Source organism: Hemitrygon akajei, chromosome 29 (genome assembly GCF_048418815.1).
Source record: "Hemitrygon akajei chromosome 29, sHemAka1.3, whole genome shotgun sequence".
NCBI classification, from domain to species: Eukaryota; Metazoa; Chordata; class Chondrichthyes; order Myliobatiformes; family Dasyatidae; genus Hemitrygon; species Hemitrygon akajei.
The window spans coordinates 3688315-3712766 of record NC_133152.1 but is presented as its reverse complement, the minus strand read 5'-3'; the positions used below and the strand labels follow the sequence as shown (position 1 = coordinate 3712766).

The 24452-nt window shown below is 37.9% G+C and overlaps 1 protein-coding gene across 5 annotated transcripts in view; it reads right to left on the bottom strand.

Annotated features, from left to right (window-relative positions):
• usp48 (ubiquitin specific peptidase 48) overlaps positions 1–24452 on the bottom strand; it is a 249502-nt gene that overhangs the window by 70368 nt on the left and 154682 nt on the right. For 2 of the 5 annotated variants that reach the window (XR_012096644.1, XM_073031653.1), the window contains exons 13-15: positions 15670–15784; positions 6527–6669; positions 2556–2630 (exon numbers count right to left, since the gene is read on the bottom strand). Coding sequence is in view for 2 of the 5 variants with exons in the window: in XM_073031653.1 (XP_072887754.1) it covers positions 2556–2630; positions 6527–6669; positions 15670–15784 (333 nt within the window). In the remaining 3 variants the exon portion in view is untranslated. Of the gene's footprint in view, positions 1–2555; positions 2631–6526; positions 6670–15379; positions 15511–15669; positions 15785–22986; positions 23062–24452 lie in introns of those variants that run through there. The other 3 variants (XR_012096645.1, XR_012096646.1, XM_073031654.1) reach the window with 3 other exon arrangements.

Sequence of the window (24452 nt, the reverse complement as noted above, 5' to 3'; positions counted from 1 at the left end):
ATGGGCTCTAGGCCCATGCACCTTTAGCAATGAGAAACGAGGGAGTTAGCTGCCAATTCATTTTGTCAGCTCCTCATACATGAAGCATCCTGTGCCTGCATTCAAAACATGGGTGACATTTAGGTTTGGACTTGTAAATGGCATGTAACCTTTCTGTCACACAGTGCGAAACAATGATTATATTGAACAGGGAGAGCATCTCACTACTCCCCATTGACAAAGAGTGGCATTACCATTGACAAATAACAGTAAATCATTAACTTATATGACTGGGAAAAAAAATCACAGATTTTAAATATGTGACCTACTGTTAATATTTAAAAACAATTGTATCATACCAGTCTTCAAACACATCTCTCTCTGTGGACTAAATCTAATGTACTAAGTAAAAATTGAAACCAAACTACAAAATCCTATTTTTGTTTATAGGTGAAGGAAGAAACTTTGTCTAATTTCTTCTTACTATCCTACAATAAAGAATTTGACTTAGCAGGCTGATCTTAGACTAAATGGCTTCCTCATTTGCCACTCAATTCTCTCAAAGGTTATTTTTCCAGTCACACCCATATCCTGTATAAAGCAACAGTCATACTTACGTTTCTTATTATCAACCTTTTATCAAATCCTTGTTCAATTTCATTCCATCATCAGCTTCAATCACTTTTTCCATTGACAGCTTCCATTAGCAAAGTAAAATAGTGACTAGATCTTTTGCTAAAGACTTTTAAATCGATGACTTCGAAAAACAGAACCTCTTGCAAGAGGAACTACTTTACCTTTTTTTGACTTTGTCAAAACCTCATAATTTTCAAAACTTACCTTTTATACCTCCCTGCTTCGAGGAGAACAATACTAACTTTTCCCAAATTTTTCTGACTGGAGTCCATTACCCACAGTAGTATTCTGATAAACCTCCCACATTTTCTTATGGCTTTATTTACTGTACAATCAGATGCAGATTGAAGCCCAGTCACTTTTGAAGTTGTAGCAGGCTGCTTTCATATCCTGTACATCTGTTAACTAATAATCCTAATTGTTTTCTAATCACCTTATCATCCTTCCCAACACCTTTAGGTGTTTGTATAAATAGCCATTCTAGCTTTTCTGCCGATTTTCAATTTCCAAAATCGTATCAATAACATGCTCTCTTTCCACATTAATTTTCCCCAAGATGAATTATTTAACATTCCTTCACACTCAACTTCACCTGAAAGTCTTCGGTTCATTCCATTTGTGAATGCCATTCTGGCATATTCATCTACCTTCACCATCATTATGGTTTTCTTATTATCCCTATACCACCTTCAACTTCATAATTTTGCTCACTACACTGAAGTCCAGGTCATAAACAAAATTTGATAAAAACAATGGATACAAAATTGATCCATTGAGAATTTCACTGTGAAAAAAACTTTCAGTTAGAGAAACATCCATCCACCACTGCCTTTCGCTCACTATCACTGACACAATTTTGTAGTCATACACCCACTTCCCTGAACGTGCATGGCTTCAATATTCGAAGGTAGTCAGACAGTAGTATTTACCTTGCATTAGCCATTTGAAAACCTTCTATTCAACATCACAGCTCCACTTAGATACAACCTCATCAAACAAGTTAAAGCAGTCAAGCATCAACTGTAATAATTGTAATAAACAAAATTATAAAATCAATATTATTGAATAACTCTTGCCAATCTAAATGAGTTAATTTTCTTCTGATAATAATTTTCATTACTTCCACATTAATTTGAGAGAAACACGAACATACTTGGAGTACAAAGGGCAACTAGACAACAAAGTTTGATAATAGTGCTGATAAAATGCATCAGTTCACATTTGCCTCCCTCATCCATCTTTAAGTCCATTTCACCAAAATATTGATAGCTCTGCAGCCTGAGTCTGCCTTCCACACTATCTATAACTCCGCCAATCTTTGTGTCAGCTACAAATTTATTTATTGTGCCTCCCACATCCATGTCTTTTATTATGAACAAGGATCCCAACGAAAATCCTGTGAGATTTGCCACAAGTAACCAATTGCACAGACAACCCTTAACCCTCTCTTTGTCTCCTATTGCCAAGCAAATTTTGGATTTAGTTTGCTAACCTGCCCTGGAATTCATGAGCCCTAAACTTTAGGACCAGTCTCCCACATAGGATCTCACTAAAGGTTTACATGTGGTCCATGTAAACCACATCACTGCCCTGACCTCATTGATATACTTTATTACTTCTGCAAATAATTCAAATTGTTTAGACAGGCTCTGGCATTGACAAAGCCACCTTGGCTGTTTTAACTATCCCCTGCCTTTCCAAATAATCAACCTATAAACTTCACTAGTTAAGAAAATATATTTCATTAAGGTCAAGTAACTATTGTGTTTCATCAGACCCTTATAAACAATAACACCCAGCAAGTTACCACATAGAATACTTCAACTGAAGTATGAAGGAACAAGGCTGCTTCATGGGACAAGAATAGCTCAGGATTAAAAAGAGTAAAGTCAGAAATTTACAAGAAAAGAATTTCACTGTATTAAGTACTTCTTAATTACCATGTGGACAGACAAGGTCCTCATTGAAATTCAAGTCCTCGCTTTCTTCTTTCTCTCCTGGTACTTCATCATCTCCTTCAACAAATTACAACATTAAGTGAGCTCTTTAAAAGGTACACAACAAAAATGTCAACTAAACTCAAATCAGTTTGAGTATAGATTAAATGGTCACATAAACAGTACAACTTCTGGTAAACAATCCAAAATGAGATGATAGTGATCTAACATAAGCCACTTCTCAAAACAAACTTTTCAAATCACCAATTTTTGTTATAATTTTTTTTAAATTTAGAGATGCAATGTGGTAAATCTGGCCCAATGAGCCCGGTGCTGACCAATTACACCCATGTGCCATAGGAGGAAACTGGAACACCCAGAGAAAACCCATACAGTCACAGGGAGAACATACAAACTCCTCACAGAGAACTGGTGCTGTAACAGTGCCGCGCAACCGCTTCACTACCAGCCATCTCAAGGAAGCTTTGAAGGGTTGGTCTCATTTTTTGGAATACAATCCTACATGAAATTCAGTTTGAAAGAGATAATCAATTGTTGAAGATGTAAATTTTTGTTAATGAGATTGTAGTTTATGATATCCTTAAAGAAATTACTAACATTTTAGTCTATGAAGGTTCTCAGTCATCCAGGTCATTATATATCAAGCAGTAGTAAATCTAGACACCTGGACTTGCTATGCTGTCTAGAATATATTTCGCCACTCATCCGAGAGGCTTCTTCAGTTCTGATCCATGGCGAGTACTTTTCCAACTTATAAACTCTGAGTTGTTTAAAGGTATAGCAATCATATGAGGGTCGTTAAGGTCATAGAGGTAATGATAGGGTCATTAGTCTTATCTTTGCATGAATGGAGGTGTAAACTGTTGTGGAGACATCAGGGTAGAGATCAAACACGAGGATATCTGCAGATGCTGGAAATTCAAGCAACACACACAAAATGCTGGTGGAACACAGATGCTGCCTGGCCTGCTGTGTTCCACCAGCATTTTGTGTGTGTCGGGGTAGAGATGTTAGGACTACACTGTAAGTAGCTAATAGGTGGTGTCATACCTCTGTTCAGGGATGGATTTTCCAGTTTGACAAAGATGGCTTCTTTAACCCCTCTTTCAAACTACCTGAGTCCTCTTACTTGTTAGCCCTCTTACGTTGGGCCATCAAGACTCGGCTGTAAATCCACACCTAAAGGATAAGGGACACTCCTTTGATGATAACAATGTGCACATTTTGGACAGAGGACAGGCAATTTGAACACAGCAAGTCCAGTTGCCTTGATTTACTAGTGCTTACTACTTACAGTATTATATCTTTTAAAGTTTCTCATTCTCTGAACAAAGTTTAATAAACATACACATGGCAATTTGTCATTTAAAGCATTTATTATGGCTTTGTTCAAATGGCGACACTTATATCAGAAACTATGAGCTCCAGCCACACATCAGCAGATAGTGCCGCTCTCTTGAAATTGGTAGAACCAATTTTCAGGAATATAAAATACACTCAACTCCAAAGTAAGATGTTATGCACTGGCAAGATATCTAAATTCTTGTTACCTGACTCTTCTGAAAGAAACATAACTTCTTAACACTTGGGTAATAATCCTCCTCATAGTCTCCTTCATATAGCCAGCCAATTACCTTATATTACTTACACAACTGAAACACAATTTACCTTTTTGCAGAGAACCCACATTGTCTCCAGGCATCACCCTTACCTTCCTGCTGCCTGTTACTTCAATTCACCATCTCTTTTTCACTCTGATGTCTGTGCCCTCCTGATCTGTTGTTTATGAGGCCTCTGCAGGCTTGAGGACCAGCACTTTATCTTTCATCTGGGTATGCTGTAGCTATCCAGACATAGTATAAAATTCTCCTACTTCAAGGTAACTGCTTTCACCTGCATTTGTGATACTAGCTCATCAGTTTTTCCCTTTAACGCAATTTGACAGGTCCCGTAGACAAATATATATATCATACTACCTCTAACTACCCATTTGACTGGGGACTTTTAAAACCCAACCCCACAGCTACCTGGGCCTCACAAATAATCCCGTTGACCTATCTATGCCTGACTATCTTCTCTACAACTTAAAACTAATCTTCCCACCCCACCTTCTCCAGTATCTTTGACCAGAAACATTAACTCTGTTTCTCCTTCCAAAGATGGTGCCAAACCCGGGAATGTATCCATCATTGTTTTGCTTCAGATTTTCAACATCTAGTCCTTATGATATATATCTATCCCAGCACTGGAAGGCTACTCACTAAGCTCACATATGCAAATACTACTACAGTTCAGCTGCAATAACTGTATTTAAATGAAAATGATCATATACAGGCCTTAATACTTGTTTCAGAATTTATCCCTAATCGGTTAGCTAAATTGTGGTGTGTTAGTTTGGTGGGGGGAGAAGTTCTTCTCATTAAAATAAACACTAGCCTACAAAAGCACCAAAACCCTATCTCTAATCTAACGAAGTACTGGCAAGCAGAAAGAAATTGTTATTCCTCCTGTGTTTTTCTTTACTGCGTTCAGGTGAACCAACATATTATCTGCTCATGTCTGCTGTACAACATAATTTGTGCAAGAGAGTACTAGTTGCAGTCTGGGAATTAAGCTGATCATATTAATAGATTCTAAAGTTTCTGAGCTTGGCAACTGTGGGTATAAGGTATCTATGAAGAAAAAGTTATTTATTTTGTTTGTAAAAGAAAAGCTGCTACAATATTTTGTAGCAGCTAGATTGTACGGAAAATTTTTAATCTTACTTTTCCAGTGGTTTACCTTGTAGACATGGGACCAGAAAGGGAAATTATCTTTTAATATTTTTCTATTTCCTTATGGACCAGGATAAGTGTTCTGCTACCCACACAGAAACCATGGGTCAAGAGAAAATCTGCAGATGTTGGAGATCCAAGCAACACACACAAAATATTGGAGGAACTCAGCAGGTGAAACAGCATCTAAGTAAAAGAGTAAACAGTCGATGTTTCAGGCCGACAGCCTTCATCAGAACTGTATTTAGTGTGTGTTGCTAAGAAACCATGGGACTCCAATGACAGGCTATCCTCTTCTTCCTCTGACTACTGTGCATTTCTGAACCTTTAAGTACTTAAGCTCTTCCAGGCATCTGGCAGAGTGTTCTGCAGCCAGTCACATGCTCTTTCTTACTGTTCAACAAATGGTGCCATTTGGATCTAGGCCTGACAAGGAAGAGCAATTCTGCATTTGCCTTAGCTTCCTGCATTCATGGCTGATTTTTGACATCAAATTGGCTTAGGCATGCTTAGTTCTTCATATGTACTACTTCCTGGAATACCAAAAGGCAAATGTTGTATTTTGTATTTTATCATCCTGTAGCTTGGAAGTGAAATTATATGACTGAAAGACAGAACGATGGCATGTTGCAGATTTGGATTGCACCATATCACATCCCAGCTGCATGACTTGATCTTTACCCTTCCCATCCCATCACCTATTGTGCCTTTCAGCAATCTTTTTAATGGCTGACAAACCAAAGCAGCTAAGAGGCTGTAATTAACCTAATTATAATCAAGGTATCATTCAAAGAAATAAGTTGTGAACAAAGTTTTCACTCAATAAAAGTGCATTGAGGGAATCAGGTAATTTCGAGAATGAGAGACATTAAACTAACAGCTCAACATGGAGCTTAAGGATTACACAATATGCATGCCTTCTAGAGCCTTAACTTTTAGGTGAACCATTAGCATTAAACATCTCCAGAAACCAATCAAGACTGACAAATTCCCATAGCATCTGAAAATATTATAGTGAATCATCAAGAGTTTGTATCCAATTTGCAAAAGGCAAACATGCAACAGTGATGTTATTTACAAATTTCCTACAGGAAGTTGGCTGCGTAATTTTTGAAGCATCTATTTTCTCATTTTTCCTCACAACAAACTTAATTAGAATAACCCTGCTTGGAAAAATACCTTTGACATGCAAATTGTTTGGACCTTCGCCATTGCTTTTCCCATTAGTGCGACTGGAATCATTTTCCTTTCCATCCAGTTGATCGAGTGCTAGTTGGCGCCAGCTCCGAAGTGAAGTTTTCCCCACCCAGTATCCTTCATGGCTAAGAAAGTCACAGAAATTGAAATCTAATATATTCCTTAGCTTAAAAAAAACATTTACCATCAATTCCTAGGTTTGTAATCCTGACAGTTAATACTACAGTGGATTCAAACTGCTCTGGGGAAAAAACTCAAACCATTCTAGAAAATAAGAAAAGCTTTCGAATCAGAGAACAAAAATGGCAATTTTTAAATTTATGTAGAACATTAGATACCGTTAGTTATTCTGCCGTGCTCACTTATTCATGAAGCAATAAATTGCTACACAACTCTCCTGCTAATTACCGAATCTGCTTAATTTTCATTCCATTGAAAGCACTAGAATGAGATTATGTGGGTTTGTTAGTGGGCAGGGAACCTGCTGTGCAAGACTGCAATCAATGAGATAAGATTATATTTTAACTATCTGTATATGTTGTGTTTTAGCATCACTGAACTATTTGAACAAAACCGCTAAATTAAATAATTTTCTGCTCTACATGCTAGTCTTAAAAATGCATTAATCATCTCTCTAGTTGGCTGTTTTGCTCAGCTTGTATCATGGTCACAGAAAAATCAAGAGCAACATTTATGCCATGCATAACTAATTCCTGACTTGTTTTTAGGAAAAGCACATATATTAACACATTAAAAATTCTGTATACAACAAGTGTCACACCATTATTCCTTGTCAAATATTTTATGTCAGCATGAAAGAATACCATTTGAGCATCTATAGTGAAAAATCTCAAAAAGATATAAACATTGCTACTACAAAAGGGTCACTTATTAAACCATCAAAGAAACTTAAAAATAAGAGAAAATCTTCAGATGCTCAAAATCCAAGCAACACACACAAAATGCCGGAGAAACTCAGCAAGCCATGCAGCATCTATGGAGAAGAGTTTAGTTGGTGTTTTGGGCCAGGTTCTGGCTGAGACCCAGGACACAGCCCAAAACTTCGACAGTACTCTTTTTCATTGATGCTACCTGGTCTGCTGAGTTCCTCCAGCATTTTGTGTGTGCTGCTTGTATCAAAGAAACTTAAATAGTTTTGGAACTGCATGTTCTAACATCCTTAAAATACTTCCTATAATAACAGAATGCATTTTATACCAACAGCAGATGTATTAATATCTCTTAAAATATTACTTCCAAAGCGTCAAAAAGTCTTGCTGGCTTTTTTTTACCTCAAATCATTACAATATGCTGAAAACTACTGCAGGACATTCTGAATAAGTACTGTTTGCAGAGCCTTCCAAAAGACGTTTCAAAGCAGTCGTCTGTGGCTTCTGATGCTAAAAGTATTAAAAGAGTTTTGAAGTACGTCCTTCCTAGCTAGTCATGGATTGAAGTCACACACGATTCAAAGTGTCATTTAGGCCAATGTTTGCAATGATACATAACACTGGAAACTAGGATGTAATCAGTAACATTTATTGCCCTTCCACTTCATTCAAAAAGCCTTGTTTGCGAAAAAGTTAATTTGTGAACTGTCTGTTAATTGCATTCCATTTTCATGAAAATTCCAGGTTACAAAATCATTTAAAAAATGAATGAAGCAGTTGTCAATATGACCATTGGAATGCAATGGTCAATGTATAAAAGCAATTAAGTCTTGCTCCAGATTACTAATAAAACCACATCAAGAACTGTGAGTATAGTTTTTTAAGGTCCTTTGTTTTTCACTATTCAGGCTCCTATGGTATCACCACAGATATACAACAATCCATGAATGAGTCTGAAATGATTTTAGTTCAGCATTAGAGACAATGAATGCCTCAACTGAAAGACATTAATGAAATGTCTTGTTTAACAAATAGATTCTAATATTTGCAGCTGGTCTGTTTGCTTGAAAGCACACAACAATGGCTATTTTAGCTTTGTCAGATGTTATGGTGCAAAATTCTTTATGTGATTGGTAGAAAAGGAAAATAGGTCAAAGAACATATATTGATAAAGCATACTTCAGGTTTAGAAAAGATTTACAACTGCTTAATTAGTACTGCCGCCAAAACTCTAAATAAATGTTCTTGGCAGATAACTATGCTGGAAGAAACTTCACCTACTGTCCTCCCACAAGTACAAAACTACTAGTGAGCTCATGGTTAAAGCTGAAATGGTGATCAATTTCAGGATCTTCAAGCATTGCCCATGCCTCCCTGGAAGATAAAACTGATATGAGAGTAAGAGAAGACTGCTGCTATATTAACTGCCCTGTGACTTACTTTTGGCCTAACTAACAATCAAATTATCCCTCACTGGGTAATCTGTGATTTCTGACAAAAGTTAAAAACTTATACCTTTCCACTGGTTTACTCATCTCTTCAAAAGATTCCATAAGTATAGATTCATGGTCACTTTCTCTGATCAACCAAAAAATTTGAAGTAAATCATTTACTCTTCTTTTCCTTGGGCAGTCCCTTGAGATTGAGGATGACTTGCTTCCACTCCAGTTCTTTGGTTTCCAAGGTGACCAATGAGTCCCATGCAAGATTCACAAGTACGATTACAAATGGTGCACATGCTGCTGGACAGAGCAGGCGGATGGTTACAGACGATATTGTATGCTCCTTTCACCCTTTGTACTTGGTCTCTGTAAGCTGCTGGTGAGTGATCCAAGATGCTCTGTGCCATCTCCACTCAGGAAGGGATTACAACTTTTCAACAGATTGCCTACATCATTCACTCTATTCAGGACAGAGCAATTTCCTGACAATAGATGTTTGGCTAACTGGCATATACTCTGATTTCAGCTGAAGATGTTTAGGAGCATTATTTTCTTTATCACTCTCCTGTTCATCTGTTGATTTTAGTGAGTCCATATTAATGGTATAAAATTATTTTCCTTAAGGTATCCAGCACATTACATCCTCTTACTCCACTGCACATGGACTTAATAAATAATTATTCCATATATTTACCATTTCCTTCTTTTGATTTAACCCATGTTTCCTTTGACAGTTTTCCTAATTTTAGCTTTCTTAAAAGTGCTTTTGATATTGTTGCAAATTCTTCTCCTACGAGCTTTCTGAATCTACTTTGACATTTTTAATATTCTCAGAATACAGAATCTCTGCTAAATTTTGCAAGTTTCTGTGCATGTTATTTGTATTTTATATTTTTCTTTGCTTTAATTCTGGCAATTATCTTAAAAACAGAGGTGGATCACCTACCCTCTTAACAGTACAAACTAGTTCAATAATCACAAATTACTGCACACTTCCCAATCATCTTCTGTTGCTAACCCATTAAGAGATTTGTGCAAACACATCATTATTAGGCTTAACTTGATATAGAATATCACTGCTTCATACTTCACTATTTTAAAAAAAAAATTTTTGCTCAGCATACCAAAACTTTCAATTTCCAAGTACATTTATATTTCTTCCCCTCACAGATGTCAGCTATCAGAACACTTTCATCAAAGTACAGACATCACCACCACAAAAACTCTTATCAGTATAGCAGACAGGTTGCCACGCCTTTTTGAAAACTATTTGTTTTTGAGTGTACCGTACATGTTAAAAAGTCCAAAGGAATATATTCCATGATTAATTTACGCCAACCTGAAAGTCCAGGGGCCTTATCGGATATCCAACAAAGTAAAATGTTCTTCTTTGCACAAAAAGTCAGGATGTTAAAAAGTTTTTTCAGATGTGCATTAATAATACGACTGCTGGGTAGGCCTAAGAGAAAAGACACTGAGTCCAGTTCAAGCTCCATCTTCAGAATCTTCAGCATTTTCTATCTAGGAGACTTGTTTGATGAATGAACGATGATGTCTTTTAGTCAAATAGTACAGAAATTCAACATACCCAGCAAGGATCTTTTTCATTTCTTTCAGATAAGAGATTATATACAGAAAAAAACATAATTGTTAACTGATTTCTATAGTTCTGACATAGAAAAGAGTGTGTTTTGTTCTAAGGGTGAAGTCTCCATCAGTACTTTTCACAGCATCCTGAGGGAATGTTCTTGTGGAGAGGCTGAGCAGCTGGGAAGGGTCTGGGAGGGAGAGCTGGGAGTAGTAATTACAGCTGAAACATGGGAAGACATCTGTGATAATGCAAAGAAAATTTCAGTTTGTAATAGAACTAAAGCATTGCATCTCAAAATTTTGCATAGAGTCCATCTGACTGCCGATCATCTTTCGAAATTTAAGACGGGGGTTTCTCCAATGTGTTCTAAATGTAAAGGAAATACTGGAACTCTCACTCATTGTTTTTGGACTTGTCCCAAACTTCAGGCATACTGGAGTGATATTTTGGGTGAAATGGAAAAGATACTTCACTATTTAATATTCAAAGTTCAAAGTAAATTTATTATCAAATACGTATGTCATTATACCTTGGGATTTGTTTTCTTGCAGGCATTTAGAGGAAGTGTATAGATGATGAGAGGCACTGATCGTGTGGATAGTCAGAGGCTTTTTCCCAGGGCTGAAATTGCTAGCCTGAGAGGGCACAGTTTTAAGGTGCTTGGAAGTAGGTACAGAGGAGATATCAGGGCTAAGTCTTTTTACGCAGAGAGTGATGAGTGCGTGGAATGGGCTGCCAGCAACGGTGGTGGAGGCAGATATGATAGGGTCTTTTAAGAGAGTCCTGGACAGGTATATGGAGCTCAGAAAAATAGAGAACTATGGGTAACCCTAGGTAATTTCTCAGGTAAGGATATGTTCGGTACAGTTTTGTGGGCCAAAGGGCCTGTATTGTGCTGCAGGTTTTCTACATTTCTATGAAAATAAAAATACAATAATATTTATGAAAAACTATAGATACTGATGAACAACCTTTGTGCAAATTAAGTCAAATCATACAAATAATTTAAGAAGTAAGTAAATAATACTGAATTGTAGTCCTTGAAAGTGATTCTTTAAGTTGTGGAGTCATTTCAGCATTGAGGTGAATGAAGTTATCCATGCTGATTCAGGAGCCTGATGGTTGTAGGTTAAAAAATGTTCTTGAATCTGGGTATATGGCACCTAAGGCTCCTGTATCTCCAGCCCGATGGTAGTAGCAAGAAGAAAGTATGAAATGGATGATGTGAGTCTTTGATGTATGCTCCTTGCTTGTGGCAGTGCTTCTTGCGAACGTGCTCAACGATGAGGAGGGCTTTACCATTCTTGGGCATTGGTGTTTCCATACCAGGCCATGACACACACAATCAGGATACTCTCCACTATGCACCTACATGTGTTTGTCAAAGCTTTAGCTGACATGCTGTATCTACACAAACTTCTATGAAATAAACTGGTCCCAGTATGATCCTAGGAATTTAAAGTTATTGACTCTCTCCACCTCCAATTCCCAATAATTGACTCATGGACCTCCGGTTTCTTCATCCTGTAGTAAATAATCAGCTCTTTGGCTTTGCTAACGTTAAATGAGAGAAAAGGAAGCTGAGGGGTGAACTGACAGAGGTGTATAAAATTGTAAGAGGCACAGAAAGGGTAGATAGTCAGAATCATTTTCCCATAGAGTATTAAAAACATGAAAGTATACATTTCAGATGAGAAGGTGATATAAAGGGGATCTCAAAGGAAAGTTATATTTTGTTTTAAACACCAAACATATTTGATATCATAAACTTGATATCATGCCAGAGGGTGTGGTGGAATCAGATACACTCACTACATTTAGAGAATAGGCAAGGCAGAGAAGAATTCAATCCTGTTGTGGACAAGATTATGTGCAAATGGGCAAAATGGTTGCCATGGTATAAAACCATAAAACATAGGAGCAGAGTTAGGCCATTCAGCCCATCAAGTCTGCACCACCATTCCATCATGGTTGATCCTGGATCCCACTCAACCCTATAAATCTGCCTTCTCACCATATTCTTTGATGCCTTGACAGATCAGGAAACGATCAACTTCCGCCTTAAATATACACATGAACTTGGCCTCCACCGCAGTCTGGGGCAGAGCATTCCACAGATTTATTACTCTCTGGCTAAAAAAATTCCTCCTTACCTCTGTTCTAAAGGGTTGTTTTGAGGCTATGCACTCTAGTTCTGGATACACCCACCATAGAAAATGTATGCTGAAGGACCTGAATTCTGTACAACATGACTATGACTCTGTTATTAACTTCATTCACATTATGATCACAATTAGATAAACAGCTAAATCTAGCTCATTAGTCACAAGACTGGGTGCCTAAATTTCATTCTAGATTTTCCACTTCTGCAGGATCTGGCATCATAATCTTTTGACTACACATCTCTACAACAGAATCATTTACTTCATTGTTACATGTGGAATCTTGCTCACTTTCAAGGACCCTACAACTCATGTTCTCAGTTTTGTCTTTCTCCCTCTCTTCCTTTATTTCTTTATTTGCAGTTTGTCTTCTTTTGCACATTGGTTGTTTGTCCGCCTTTGGGTACAGCTTTCCACTGACTCTATTGTATTTCTTTGTTCTTCTGAGAATGCTGACAAGAAAATGAACCTCAAGTATTATAGCACGGTTACATATACTGTATGTACATTTACAATAAATTCACTTTGAACTTTGCTGTGTACACTGTAAAACCTGTTTCTCCATACAGTGTAGCCATACATCAAAAAATATGCATCGGCACCCAAGTGCGTCCAGGCCATTTTTTGGATACATTATTCTACACAAACACATATTTATTTGCCCTTTGCTTTTGTCAGAGAACTTTAAATTAAAATTGAGCTTTGAATTCCCAAAGGTACCTTGCAGGTCTGATATTTATGCACAATGCTGAACTAGTCAGAAGGATGACAATAACAATATAAACTGCTCTACCTGTACCCATGTTGATAGATTTGATTTTCAAAAGTTCATTGAAACTTTAATTTTAGTTCCTATTTGTCAGCATGCAGCATAAAATTAAAGTTAAAGATAAAAAGTTAATATTTAAAGGTTTCATGATTGTAAAGCATTGATAGAATCAACTTATGGGCTTTAATTTTCTTTTTAAAACATTTTAAATACAAAAATTATAAACAGTAAATGATAAATTTATTGTTTATAACTGTAATACTTAAAGTCCATTGAATATTTTAGCAAGGGCAGTATGTGATTAATGATAGGTAGAATTGGGCACCTTTCCAACGAAAATGACAAGTCTTCCACTTGCACGATACCATTAATGTAACAGAAATTGGCCAAGGTTCTTTACAGAATGATCATTCAAAACAAAGTGATGGTGCCATGCAATTCAAGGCAAGTGGCAAATTAGATCCAAAACTGACTTGGTGATAAAATGGCATCCGAGTAACAGTAGAAAATTTTGATTTGAAGACTGACCAGCTTCATAAAACAGTGATTCGTACTGGGACATTTGCTGCTTGAGCTTTAATCTTTTGGACCAATTTCCACAGAGGAGCTTACACCTTACTCCAGTGCACTACATCAAATACACTGCTTTCATCAATACATATTGTTATCTATTGAAAAATTCTATGACTCGGAGTCTTATGAGCAATTGAGCTCACTAGCTAAGGATGAACTGCCATTGGAGAGTGTTCAGAGGAGGTTTAAAAGAATGATCCTAGGAATGAAAGGGTTAATAAATGAGGAATGTTTGATGGCTCTGGACCTGTAATCACTGCAGTTTAAATGATGATGGGGTATCACATTGAAATCTATTAAATATTGAAAGTCTTGGATAGAGTGGATGTGGAAAGGATATTTCCAATAGTGGTCTATTAGACCTGACGAAGGGTCTCAACCCGAAACACTGACTGCTCCTTTCAACGAATGCTGCCCGACCTGCTGAGTTCATCCAGCTTTTTGTATGTCTTGATTTGACCACAGTATCTGCAGTGTACTTTGTGTTTAGTGTCCAATAGTGGGAGAGTCTAGTACCGAGGGCACAGGCTCATATTAGAAGGGTTTCCCTTTATAATGGATATGAGGAGAGATTTCTTTAGCAGAGAGTGGTGAATCTGTGGAATTCATTGCCACAGTCGGCTGTGGAGGGCAAGTCATTGGGTATATTTATAGCAGAGGTTGATTGGTTCTTGATTGGTAAGGGTGTCAAAGGTTGTAGGGAGAGGGCAGGTGCATGGGTTTGAGAGGGAATGTAAATCAGCCATGTTTGAAAGGCAGAGCAAACTTGATGGGCAAAAGGCTTAATTGTGCTCCTATGTCTTATGGTCTAAAACCTCAGTAAATTAGCTTATAATATGCAATTCAGCCCATTTCCTTAACTATAAGGCCAAATGGCACAAAATCATAGATGCAATGGAAATGCAATCAAACACAATGGCCCAAAAGTACAAGATATTCACGTTAACTTTAACTACAGGAGTTGCTGATAATGGGGTGCAAATTATCTGAAGAAAGAACTCTTTGTTTAACTCAAATCAGAAAAAGCAGCATGTGGCAACAACTAAAAAATATCCCTTAAGCAGTTAAGACTTTGATCAAACCTTTATCTATTTCTCTATTCAAGATCTCCATTTTAAGTTGCTCTCTTGTCCAAATTGGTAGAATCAGGAAAGTATACATTTTCACCATATTATTCCTCCCAAGCTATTTTGCAATAGAAAATTCAGAGTGGGTTGAAAGCATGGAAGAAAATCTTCAACAGCTCCTCCTAAGAACAAAATATCCTCCCCATCTAAAAGGACTAGCTTAGAAGGCACATGTCAACATCATCACCTTCAAGTTTTCTTGCAAGTCATGCAATACCAAGGCGAGCTGGAAAAATATTTGCACTCCTTGATCATTGGATCAAATTCCTGGAACTCCCTACCTAACAGCACTGTGGGAGTGCCTTCATCACAAGGAATGCAGCAGTTCAAGATGGGAGATTCACCACCACCTTCTCAAGGGCAATTAGGCATAGGCATTAAATGTTAGCCTTACAAAAGGATGTTGCTGTTGCTGCATGAAGAAGAAAAATCCGTAATGAAAACCTGCAGTATAGTGTCACAAAGCATATCAGTGCATTTAAAAGTAATCCAATTCTACCAAAAACATGATAAGCAATGGCTTTCAGCAGTTAGGAAATAATTGGGATAGTTTCAAAATTAAAAAAAATACCTTTGTAATGTGATTCGAGTTAGGTTGGAGATAATCTTGTAATCTTCATTTAATTGATTCTTTAATCTAAGTATCCTACATTTCTCCATGACACAATCTCTACATAAAGCAGAAGCTAAGGATAAGAAAAATGCTTGATTAGTTTACCTTATTTACAAATTTTATATTCCATGCTTTTACTTCTTACAAGATGCAAATTATGTTTGTAGGCAGATAACGAAGTCTAATATTTTCTCTTAAAAGCAATTATTTTGATAATTAACAAATGCAGAATTTCACTGGTAAAGAATTAATTGGACGGGCTCTGCTACTTAAATGCATCTACTCTCCAATTTTTACTCTTATTTTAACAAAACAGCATCAGTCTCCTCCCCTTCAGATACACAGTTCTAATATGATACAGTAACTGAGTGAAGAATGCTCCAATGCTGTGGGCAATAATCTGATACCATGCATACCTAATAATTTCATTAGAGTTTAAAATAGATCCCATAAACAAATAGTGCTAACATTTACTGTAGATAAACAAAATGCACAAGAAATCCTGTTTATGAAATTACAAAACTGTGTTTTACTAAAATTTCATAAATTCTCACACAAAATTGGATTTGAAGCAATTACAGAAGAGGCAAAGATGATCGAGGAGAGTAAGCTCCTTACAATACTAGGTACAAAACCAAGAAGGATCTGATACAAGGTTTCCCCTATTGAATAGTTTCAGCAAGCTTTGCCTTTATTTTTAATGCAGAAAAAGAAGTTGGATAATCAGGAATTGAAAAAGAAGGAAATAAAAGGAACAAGGGATAAGCTTGCAACTGGCAGAGTAGGAACATCTGCAGACAGATATATGCAGGAGGGGAGAAAGGCAGAGTGCAGTTGCAAGGGTAGTTTTCAAAATCTGAGATGAAATGGACAGCCTCATGCATTTGAAGTTCAAGATTAGAATAACTGAAAGACAATGCATGAAGGTGTTTCATTTTCTTTTAAAAATCTGCTTTGATGATGTTTAAATCAACATTTATCAGAATCTGATTTAATATCACTGGCATACATCATAAAATTTGTTAACTTTACAACAGTAGTACAATGAAATACATGATAAATAAATACAGAAAAAAGTTAAGTATATATAATGTTTATTAAATAATTAAGCTAAAATAAGTAGTGCAAAATAACAGAAATAAAAAGAAACTAGTGAGATAATGTTAATGGGTAAATTGTCCATTTAGAAATTGGATGCCAGAGAGGAAGAAGCTGTTCCTGAATCGCTGGGTGTGTGTACCTCCCTCCCAACGGTAACAGCGTGAAGAGGGCATGTCCTGCATGTGGGGATCCTTAATGATGGACACCCATCTTCTTAAGGCACTGCTCCTTGAAGATGTCTTGGATACTATGGAGGCTGGTACCCATGATAGAGCTGACTAATTTTACAAGTTTCTGCAACTTATTTCGATCTTGTGCAGTTTTAGGAAATCTAGAACAGGACTGAAAATTTTACTTATCGGTTCCTATTCGCAACATTAACTGGATCTTTCTCCATAGAAGCTACTGCATTTCCAAATTTTGTTTTATTTTAGATTTACAGCATAATGCAGTATCTTTCCTTCAAATTTTACCCTGCTTTCAAATTAGAGATATGATTGCTTTCTGACTGTAAAGCATCAACATTCCACTAATGCCGAGATTAGGCCAATTAATCCAATTTCTTTTCAATTATTTACAGATTATACAAACTTGAAATGCATGCCTATCTAATTTAAAATAGGATCTTGAGCACTTCAATTTATTTTTATTCAATTATATATGCAAAGTCTTCTTGTAGTAACATGGCTTACAATGCTGTGAAAATTGTCACCCCAGGGTGTACCTGACCCAAGCTACTCACATTACATAATGAAGTCAAGTCTTAGGCAAGTTCAGAATGAACAAGAGTACATGCTATCTTAGATCAGGTCCTGGAAAAATTAAAGATCTTGTACTTAGGATCCTTTTGGAAAGACTGATCACAGTATGATTTAATTGGTTTTACAGATGAAGGGTGCAAGATTTGATCAAAAGCCAGCATATTATGCCGACACAGGGGATACTGCAAAGGGATGAGGGAAGAGCTGGCTAACATACAGTTGGCCCTCCTTATCCACGGGGGATTGGTTCCGAGACCCCCCCTCCGCGGATGCTGAAGTCCCCTATTCAACCTGAATCTTTAGGTCTTTAGGACCCAGTGGAACCCCTATTTAACACGTTCAGTGCAGTGGACATTAGGACCCGGCATAGCTCTGAATCCGCGGTGTTTCTGTTCACGAAAATAATCACAGTTGCGATTGAAAATAAGGTGGAAGTAATAAAGCCATCGGTCATTAGAAAAGCGTTAGGCTACGTCGGTCAACGATCGGAACAATTTTAATGGAGCATCTGAAAGGCCCTGCCCCGATGAAAGCTACAATTATTACTAAGCAACGCAGAGGTTTAATTATTGAAATAGTATGTTTCTTAAGTGTTTTATATTCATAGAAAAGTAAAATATGTACTACATGCTAAGAAAAATATTTGACTGACGCTAAATAATACCAGATGTACCTGTTCCGACTTCAAATCTGACTTAAAGATGGACTCAGGAATGGAACTCATTCATAACCCGGGGACTGCCCATACTTTTAAGTCATTTCTAGATTACTTATAATACCTAATACAATGTAAATGCTATGTAAATAGTTGTTATACTGTATTGTTTAGGGAATAATGACAAGAAAAAATAGTCTGTACGTGCTCAAACAACGAGTGCTGGAGAGAACTTCTGGGTTTTCCTGACCCACGGTTGGTTGAATCCACGCATGCGGAATCCGCGGATAAGGAGGACCGACTGTACACTGGGAACACAGGCTATAAGGTGGGTTAATTGAGGAACAGTGGATGACTTTCTGGGTGATTTTTTGCAGTGATTAACAAAAGTATGTTCCAGTTAAAAGCAAAGACAGTAAAGGTGGGGAGGCCCTACTTTGGATAACTCAGGAAATAAAGAAAGGATCAAACTAAGAGCTTATGCATACAGTTGCCAATAGTAGGAGATTTTAAAAGAACAACAAAGAACCAGTATGCAAGAACAAAGGGATGGTAGAATATGAATGTATAGTTGCAAACAATATAGTAAAAGTTTTTAATAAATATATAAAGCAGAAAAGGGTGGCTAAAGTGAATATGGGTACCTTAGAAGATGAGAAAGGAGATCTAATAGTGAGCAGTGTGGAAATAGCCTGGGCTTCGAACAACTATTTTGTGTCAGTCTTCACAGTGGAGGACATGCTAAAGACAAATGTTATGAATGTGATGAGAAGTGAGGATCACAATACAATCGCCATCACTAAAGAGAGAGGTAGTTGATCCCCTGGCCCGAATGGAATGCATCCCAGGGTACTGAAAGAAATGGTGCAAGTTAATGCATCTTAATGCCTGTAGCTGGGCGAATGCTTGAAGCTATCATTAAGGAATACCAAGCTGGCTGGATAGAAATGCAGACTCAGCATGAACTCAGGAAGCAATTTACTGGAGGTCTTTGAAGATGTAATGAGTGCAGTGATAGAGGGGTTCAGGTGGATACTGTATAATTGCATTTCCAAAAGATGTCTGATAAGCTGCAAAAAAATCATCCATAAAGTAGGGATGCATGGAGTTGAGATAATGTAATGATATTGATAAGAGGATTGGTTAACCAAGAGGCAGACAGTTGGGATTTGGTCAGCAACCAGTGGTGAGTGGAGTGCCACAGGGCCCTCAACTGTTGACAATATATATCTTAATAATTTGAAAGAGTGGACAAAGTCTAGCATATCTAGTTTTGCTGATTACACTAAACAGAATGGAAGAGCAAATTGTGCAGAGGAAGTTGAGCATTACGAAGTTGATAAAAGTGAGGTCATTCATTTTGGAAGGAAAAATAGAGGATGAGATTATTATTTAAATGGTGAAAAACTGCAGCATGCTGTTGTGCAGAAGTACTTGGGAATGCTTGTGCATAAATCCCATGCAGTTGGTTTGCAGGTTTGTTGGTTCCATCATGTGCCCTAGGCTCTTCACCATAGAGGACATCTTCAATAGGTCCTCTTCTCATTGCTAACATCAGGGAGAAGGTACAGGAACCTGAAAACACACACTCAACATTTCAGCAACACCTCTTCCCCTCCATCATTAGATTTCTGAACTGATCATGATCTCATGAACACTTCCTTCTCTTTTTGCATTAGATCTTTTGACATAGAATTTTTTTTCTAACTTATGTAATTTTATTTTAAGAATTGCACTGTACTGCTCCTGAAAATAACAAATTTCACAACATGTCAGTAATGATAAACCTGATTCTGATTCTAATTGTGAGGTGTAAAGGGTTATTATGAAGGCATGAAAGTAGCCCTTCATTGATAAGAGCGATTGAATACTAGAGCAAGAGTGCTATGCTACAACTGTACAGCTAACTGATAAGGGGGTTAAGCCTATGAGGTGAGATTGAAGCCTGTGACTACTCACTGGAATCCAAAAGAATAAAAGGGGTTCTTAATGAAACATATAAACTTATGAAAGGGATAGATTAGATAGATGAAGGAAAGTTGTATCCATTGGTAGGTGAGACTAGAATTAGGGCAGTGGGTGAATCAGCCCTCTTGTGCTTTTTGATCTCATCACTTGAGATTCAGTGTCGCAACCCTGCCACTTTGATCTGGCCCACACCTTCATTAACCAGGTCCAACTCTTGCCTTTTTTGGATCTTGCCCCTCCTGATACAGGTTATCGGGTTTGTGGGGGTGTGGCCAGGGTTAATCGGGGTGTGCCTAGGGTAAGTGGGGGTGTACGCACTCTTGCATTTTAGGATTAGGTTGAGTTTAAAGATTTGGGGATAGGTTTAGTATGGAAGTGAGGAACAACTATCTGCTTTTCCCAGAGTCATGAATCTGTGGAATTCTCTGCCTGGAGAAAGGTTAAAGGCTTAAAAATATTTAAGACACAAATAGAAAACAAATATAGGACCTACTCAGACTTCTGAACATAAACCAGGGCACAACAGTGGCTGAATGAGCTCTATTCCCAGGAATGTCATGGAAAGCTAAGTTTTCTGGTTTATACCTAGCTTCTGAAAGTGATGAATGGGAAAGTGTTGAGTGTGAATTTTTTTTGTAAAACAGGTAAGAAACAAGCATAGACACAGCTAGAGAAAAGCTATTAACGGATGTCAAATAGTATGGGATTAGGTCCTCAAATGTGACTATAGGACTGCTTTGATTGCCACAGACTATAATAACTGGGTTGCACCGAGGGTAATTTTTTTATATATAAAAATGAGAGAGGGATATTTATTCTTACGAATCTATTGAAAACAGGTGATCCTCCAATTTTCAACATCAAATTCAGGGAAGTGATACATAAGGGAAAATTGTACGGTATGAAAAACTAAAACTTCAAAAATCAAAATGTCAGTGGTTCAAAGGTATTAATCCCCCTTTGCTCAGTACTTAGTTGAACCACCTCTCGCAGCTATTACAGCCAGCAGTCATTTTGGATAAGTCTCTATTAACTTTGCACAATGTGATAGAATAAGATTTTCCCATTCCTCCTTGCAAAATTGCTGAATCTGTACCAGGTTAGTTGGGGCGCAGCAGTGGACAACAATCTTGAGGTGTTGCCAGAGATGTTCGATCAGATAAAAGTAAGGACTCTGACTGGGACACTCAAGGACATCAACTTTCTTCACTTGAAGCCACTCCTCCGGCAGGGTGCTTTGGCTCAATGAAAGACTAACTTCCGTCCCAGTTTAAACATGCTGACAGAGGTTAGTAGGCTTTTATCCAGGACCCCTCTGTATTTAGCAGCATTCATCTTTCCATCAATCCTGATCAGATATCCAATGCCTACTGCTACAAAGCATGCTGCCTCCATCGTGCTTTACACTCGGGATGATGTTATGTGGCTGATGCACAGTATTGGATTTACACCGTACATACCACTTCGTGTTAAAGCCAAAAAGCTGGCCTTCACTCTCATCTGGCCACAAGACATTCTTCCCCACCTTCACGGTATCTTCTGAGTAATGCCTGGAAAGACTCTGCAAAGCAATTTAGCCAGGGCTTCTTCAATAAATACTCTTTTTGTGCAAGGCCTTAGAGATTGCAGAGTCATGAACTTCTCTAGTCGCAGCACTGACTTTTGCAGCTCACTCAGAGTGACTGCTGGCATCACAGTAGTCTCCCTTAAAAGTATCATTCTTCTCCAGTGACTAAATTCAGAGAGGTAGGCTGACGTAGGTAGTGTGGCTGTTGTTTCATGTATTTTTTCACTTTTTCACAATGTACTGCACTGAGCTCCATGATATGTTCAGTGCCTTTGAGAAACTCTTGCACTTTCCTCAGGTTTGTGCTTCTCTATTATCATTTCCCTGACTTGTCTTGAATGCTTTTTTGTCTTCATTATGGTATTGTGGTGATCCACTTTCTGCGCAGGTGAATCGGCTCACAAATAGCCAGCACGCGGGGGGAGACTTTGGTAATGCACCTCTGACGTCATTTCTGCCGGAGAGGGCAGGCGCTAGGGATTAAATGCCAGCGCCGCGAAGTTTGAATAAACTAGTCTCAAAATGACTTACCGACTGCGTGTCGTTATTTCAGCGCTGTGTGTAGCACATCGCTACAGTATGGTTTGTTGAAAATCTACCATACTGTTGGACCTTACAGAGAGAGGGGGTATTTATTATTATGAATTCACACACACACTTGCAGTATATGTCTTAGGCATATGTAAACAAAATTCTGTAAAACAAAGATGCTTTCAAAAATAATGAAATAATAAGCTTCTAAGTATCCAAAAATCTACTACAAAGAACAGTAAACAGTAAAACACAAAATATTTGATGTGACCACTCTTTCACCTTCAAAACTGCATTAATTCTCTTTGGTACACTGTCATGCAGCTTTATAAGAAAATTGGCTGGTAGGTTGTTCCAAGTGTCTTAGAGAACTTGCCACAGTTCTTATGCAGACTTGGGTTTTCTCTCCAGGTATTCCCAAACCGCCCCGATGAGGTGGATGCCATACCATTTGTTGCAGAACTTCTTGTTCTTCATTTTGCCGAAGAGAGCTCTTTAAGACTTTGGCCCTGTGATTGGGGTCATTATCCTGCTGCTGAATGAAGTTGGGACCATTCAGATGCCTCTCCGATGGTATTGCGTGATGGATGAGAACCTGCTTGTACTTCTCAGTATTGAGGATTCTATTAGCTCTGACAAGATCATCAACTCCATATGCAGAAATGAAGCCACAAACCTGCAGCAGGGAACTTCCACCATGCTTCACTGTTGGCTACAGACACTCATCCACGTAGTGTTCTCCAGTTCTTCTGTGGACAAACTGCCTCCTATTTCAGACAAAAATTGCAAATTTTGACTCATCAGAGACCTTGCTGCTATTGTTCAGCAACCCAGTCCTTATATTCTTGTGTGTGGGCCAGTCTCTTGGCTTTGTTTCCACTTTGGAAGAATGGCTTTTTGGCAAAATTCTCCATGAACACTTCTGACAAGATTTCTACTGACTATAGAGGGATGTACTTGGGTTCCAATGGTTTCTATGAGTTCAAAGCTGATAACAATGCTGCATTTCTTCCAATTTAGAACAGACGTCAGCTTGATGCATCTCTCATCTGCTGCACTCAGTTTCTGTGGCCAAGCAGTTTTTTGGTCCTCAGCCTTAGACCATAAGACTCTTGATGCTATGTCTAATCAAAAACCTATCATTCACTGCCTTAAATACACCCAACAACCTGGCCTCCACAGCTACCTTTGGTAACAAATTTCACAAATTTGCCACCCTCTGGCTGGAGAAATCTTTCAGTGTCTCTGTTTTAAATGGACACTCCTCTATCTTGAAGCCATGCCCTCTTGTCCTAGACTCCCCCACCATGGGAAACATCCTTTCCACATCTACTCAGTCTAGGCTTTTCAACATTCAAAATGTCTCAATGAGATCCCTCTCATTTTTCCAAATTTCAGCAAGTACAGACCTAGAGCTATCAAATGTTCCTTGTATGATAACCCTTTCATTCCCAGAATCATCCTTGTGAACCTCCTCTGAACCCTCTCCAATGCCAGCATATTTTTTCTTAGATGAGGAGCCCAAAACTGTTCACAATACTCAAGGTGAGGCCTCTCCAGTGCCTTATAAAGCCTCAGTATCACATCCTTATTCTTGTATACTACACATCTTGAAATGAATGCTAACATTGCATTTGCTTTCCTCACCACCAACTCTACCTGCAAGTTAACCTTTCGGGTGTTCTGTACAAGGTCTTCCAAATCTCTTTAAATCTCAGATTTTTGGATTTTCTCCCAATTTAGAAAATAGTTTGTGCATTTATTTCTTCTACCGAAGTGTATCACCATGTGTTTTCCAACATTGTATTTCTTGCCCATTAAGTCCTTCTGCAGCCTACCTGTTTCCTCAACACTACCTGCCCCAATCATCATAACATCTGCAAACTTGGCAACAAAGCCATCTATCTATTCCATCATTTAAATCAGCAGAAAAAAAAGAGATCCCAACACAAACCCCTGCAGACCACCACTTATTACTGGCAGACAACTAGAATATGATCTTTTTATTCCCACTCACTTCCTCCTACCAATCAGCCAATGCTCTAACCATGCCAGTAACTTTCCTATAATACCATGGGCTCTTAACTTGGTAAGCAGCCTCATATGTGGCACCTTGTCAAAGGCCTTCTGAAAGTCCAAACATACAACATCCACTGCA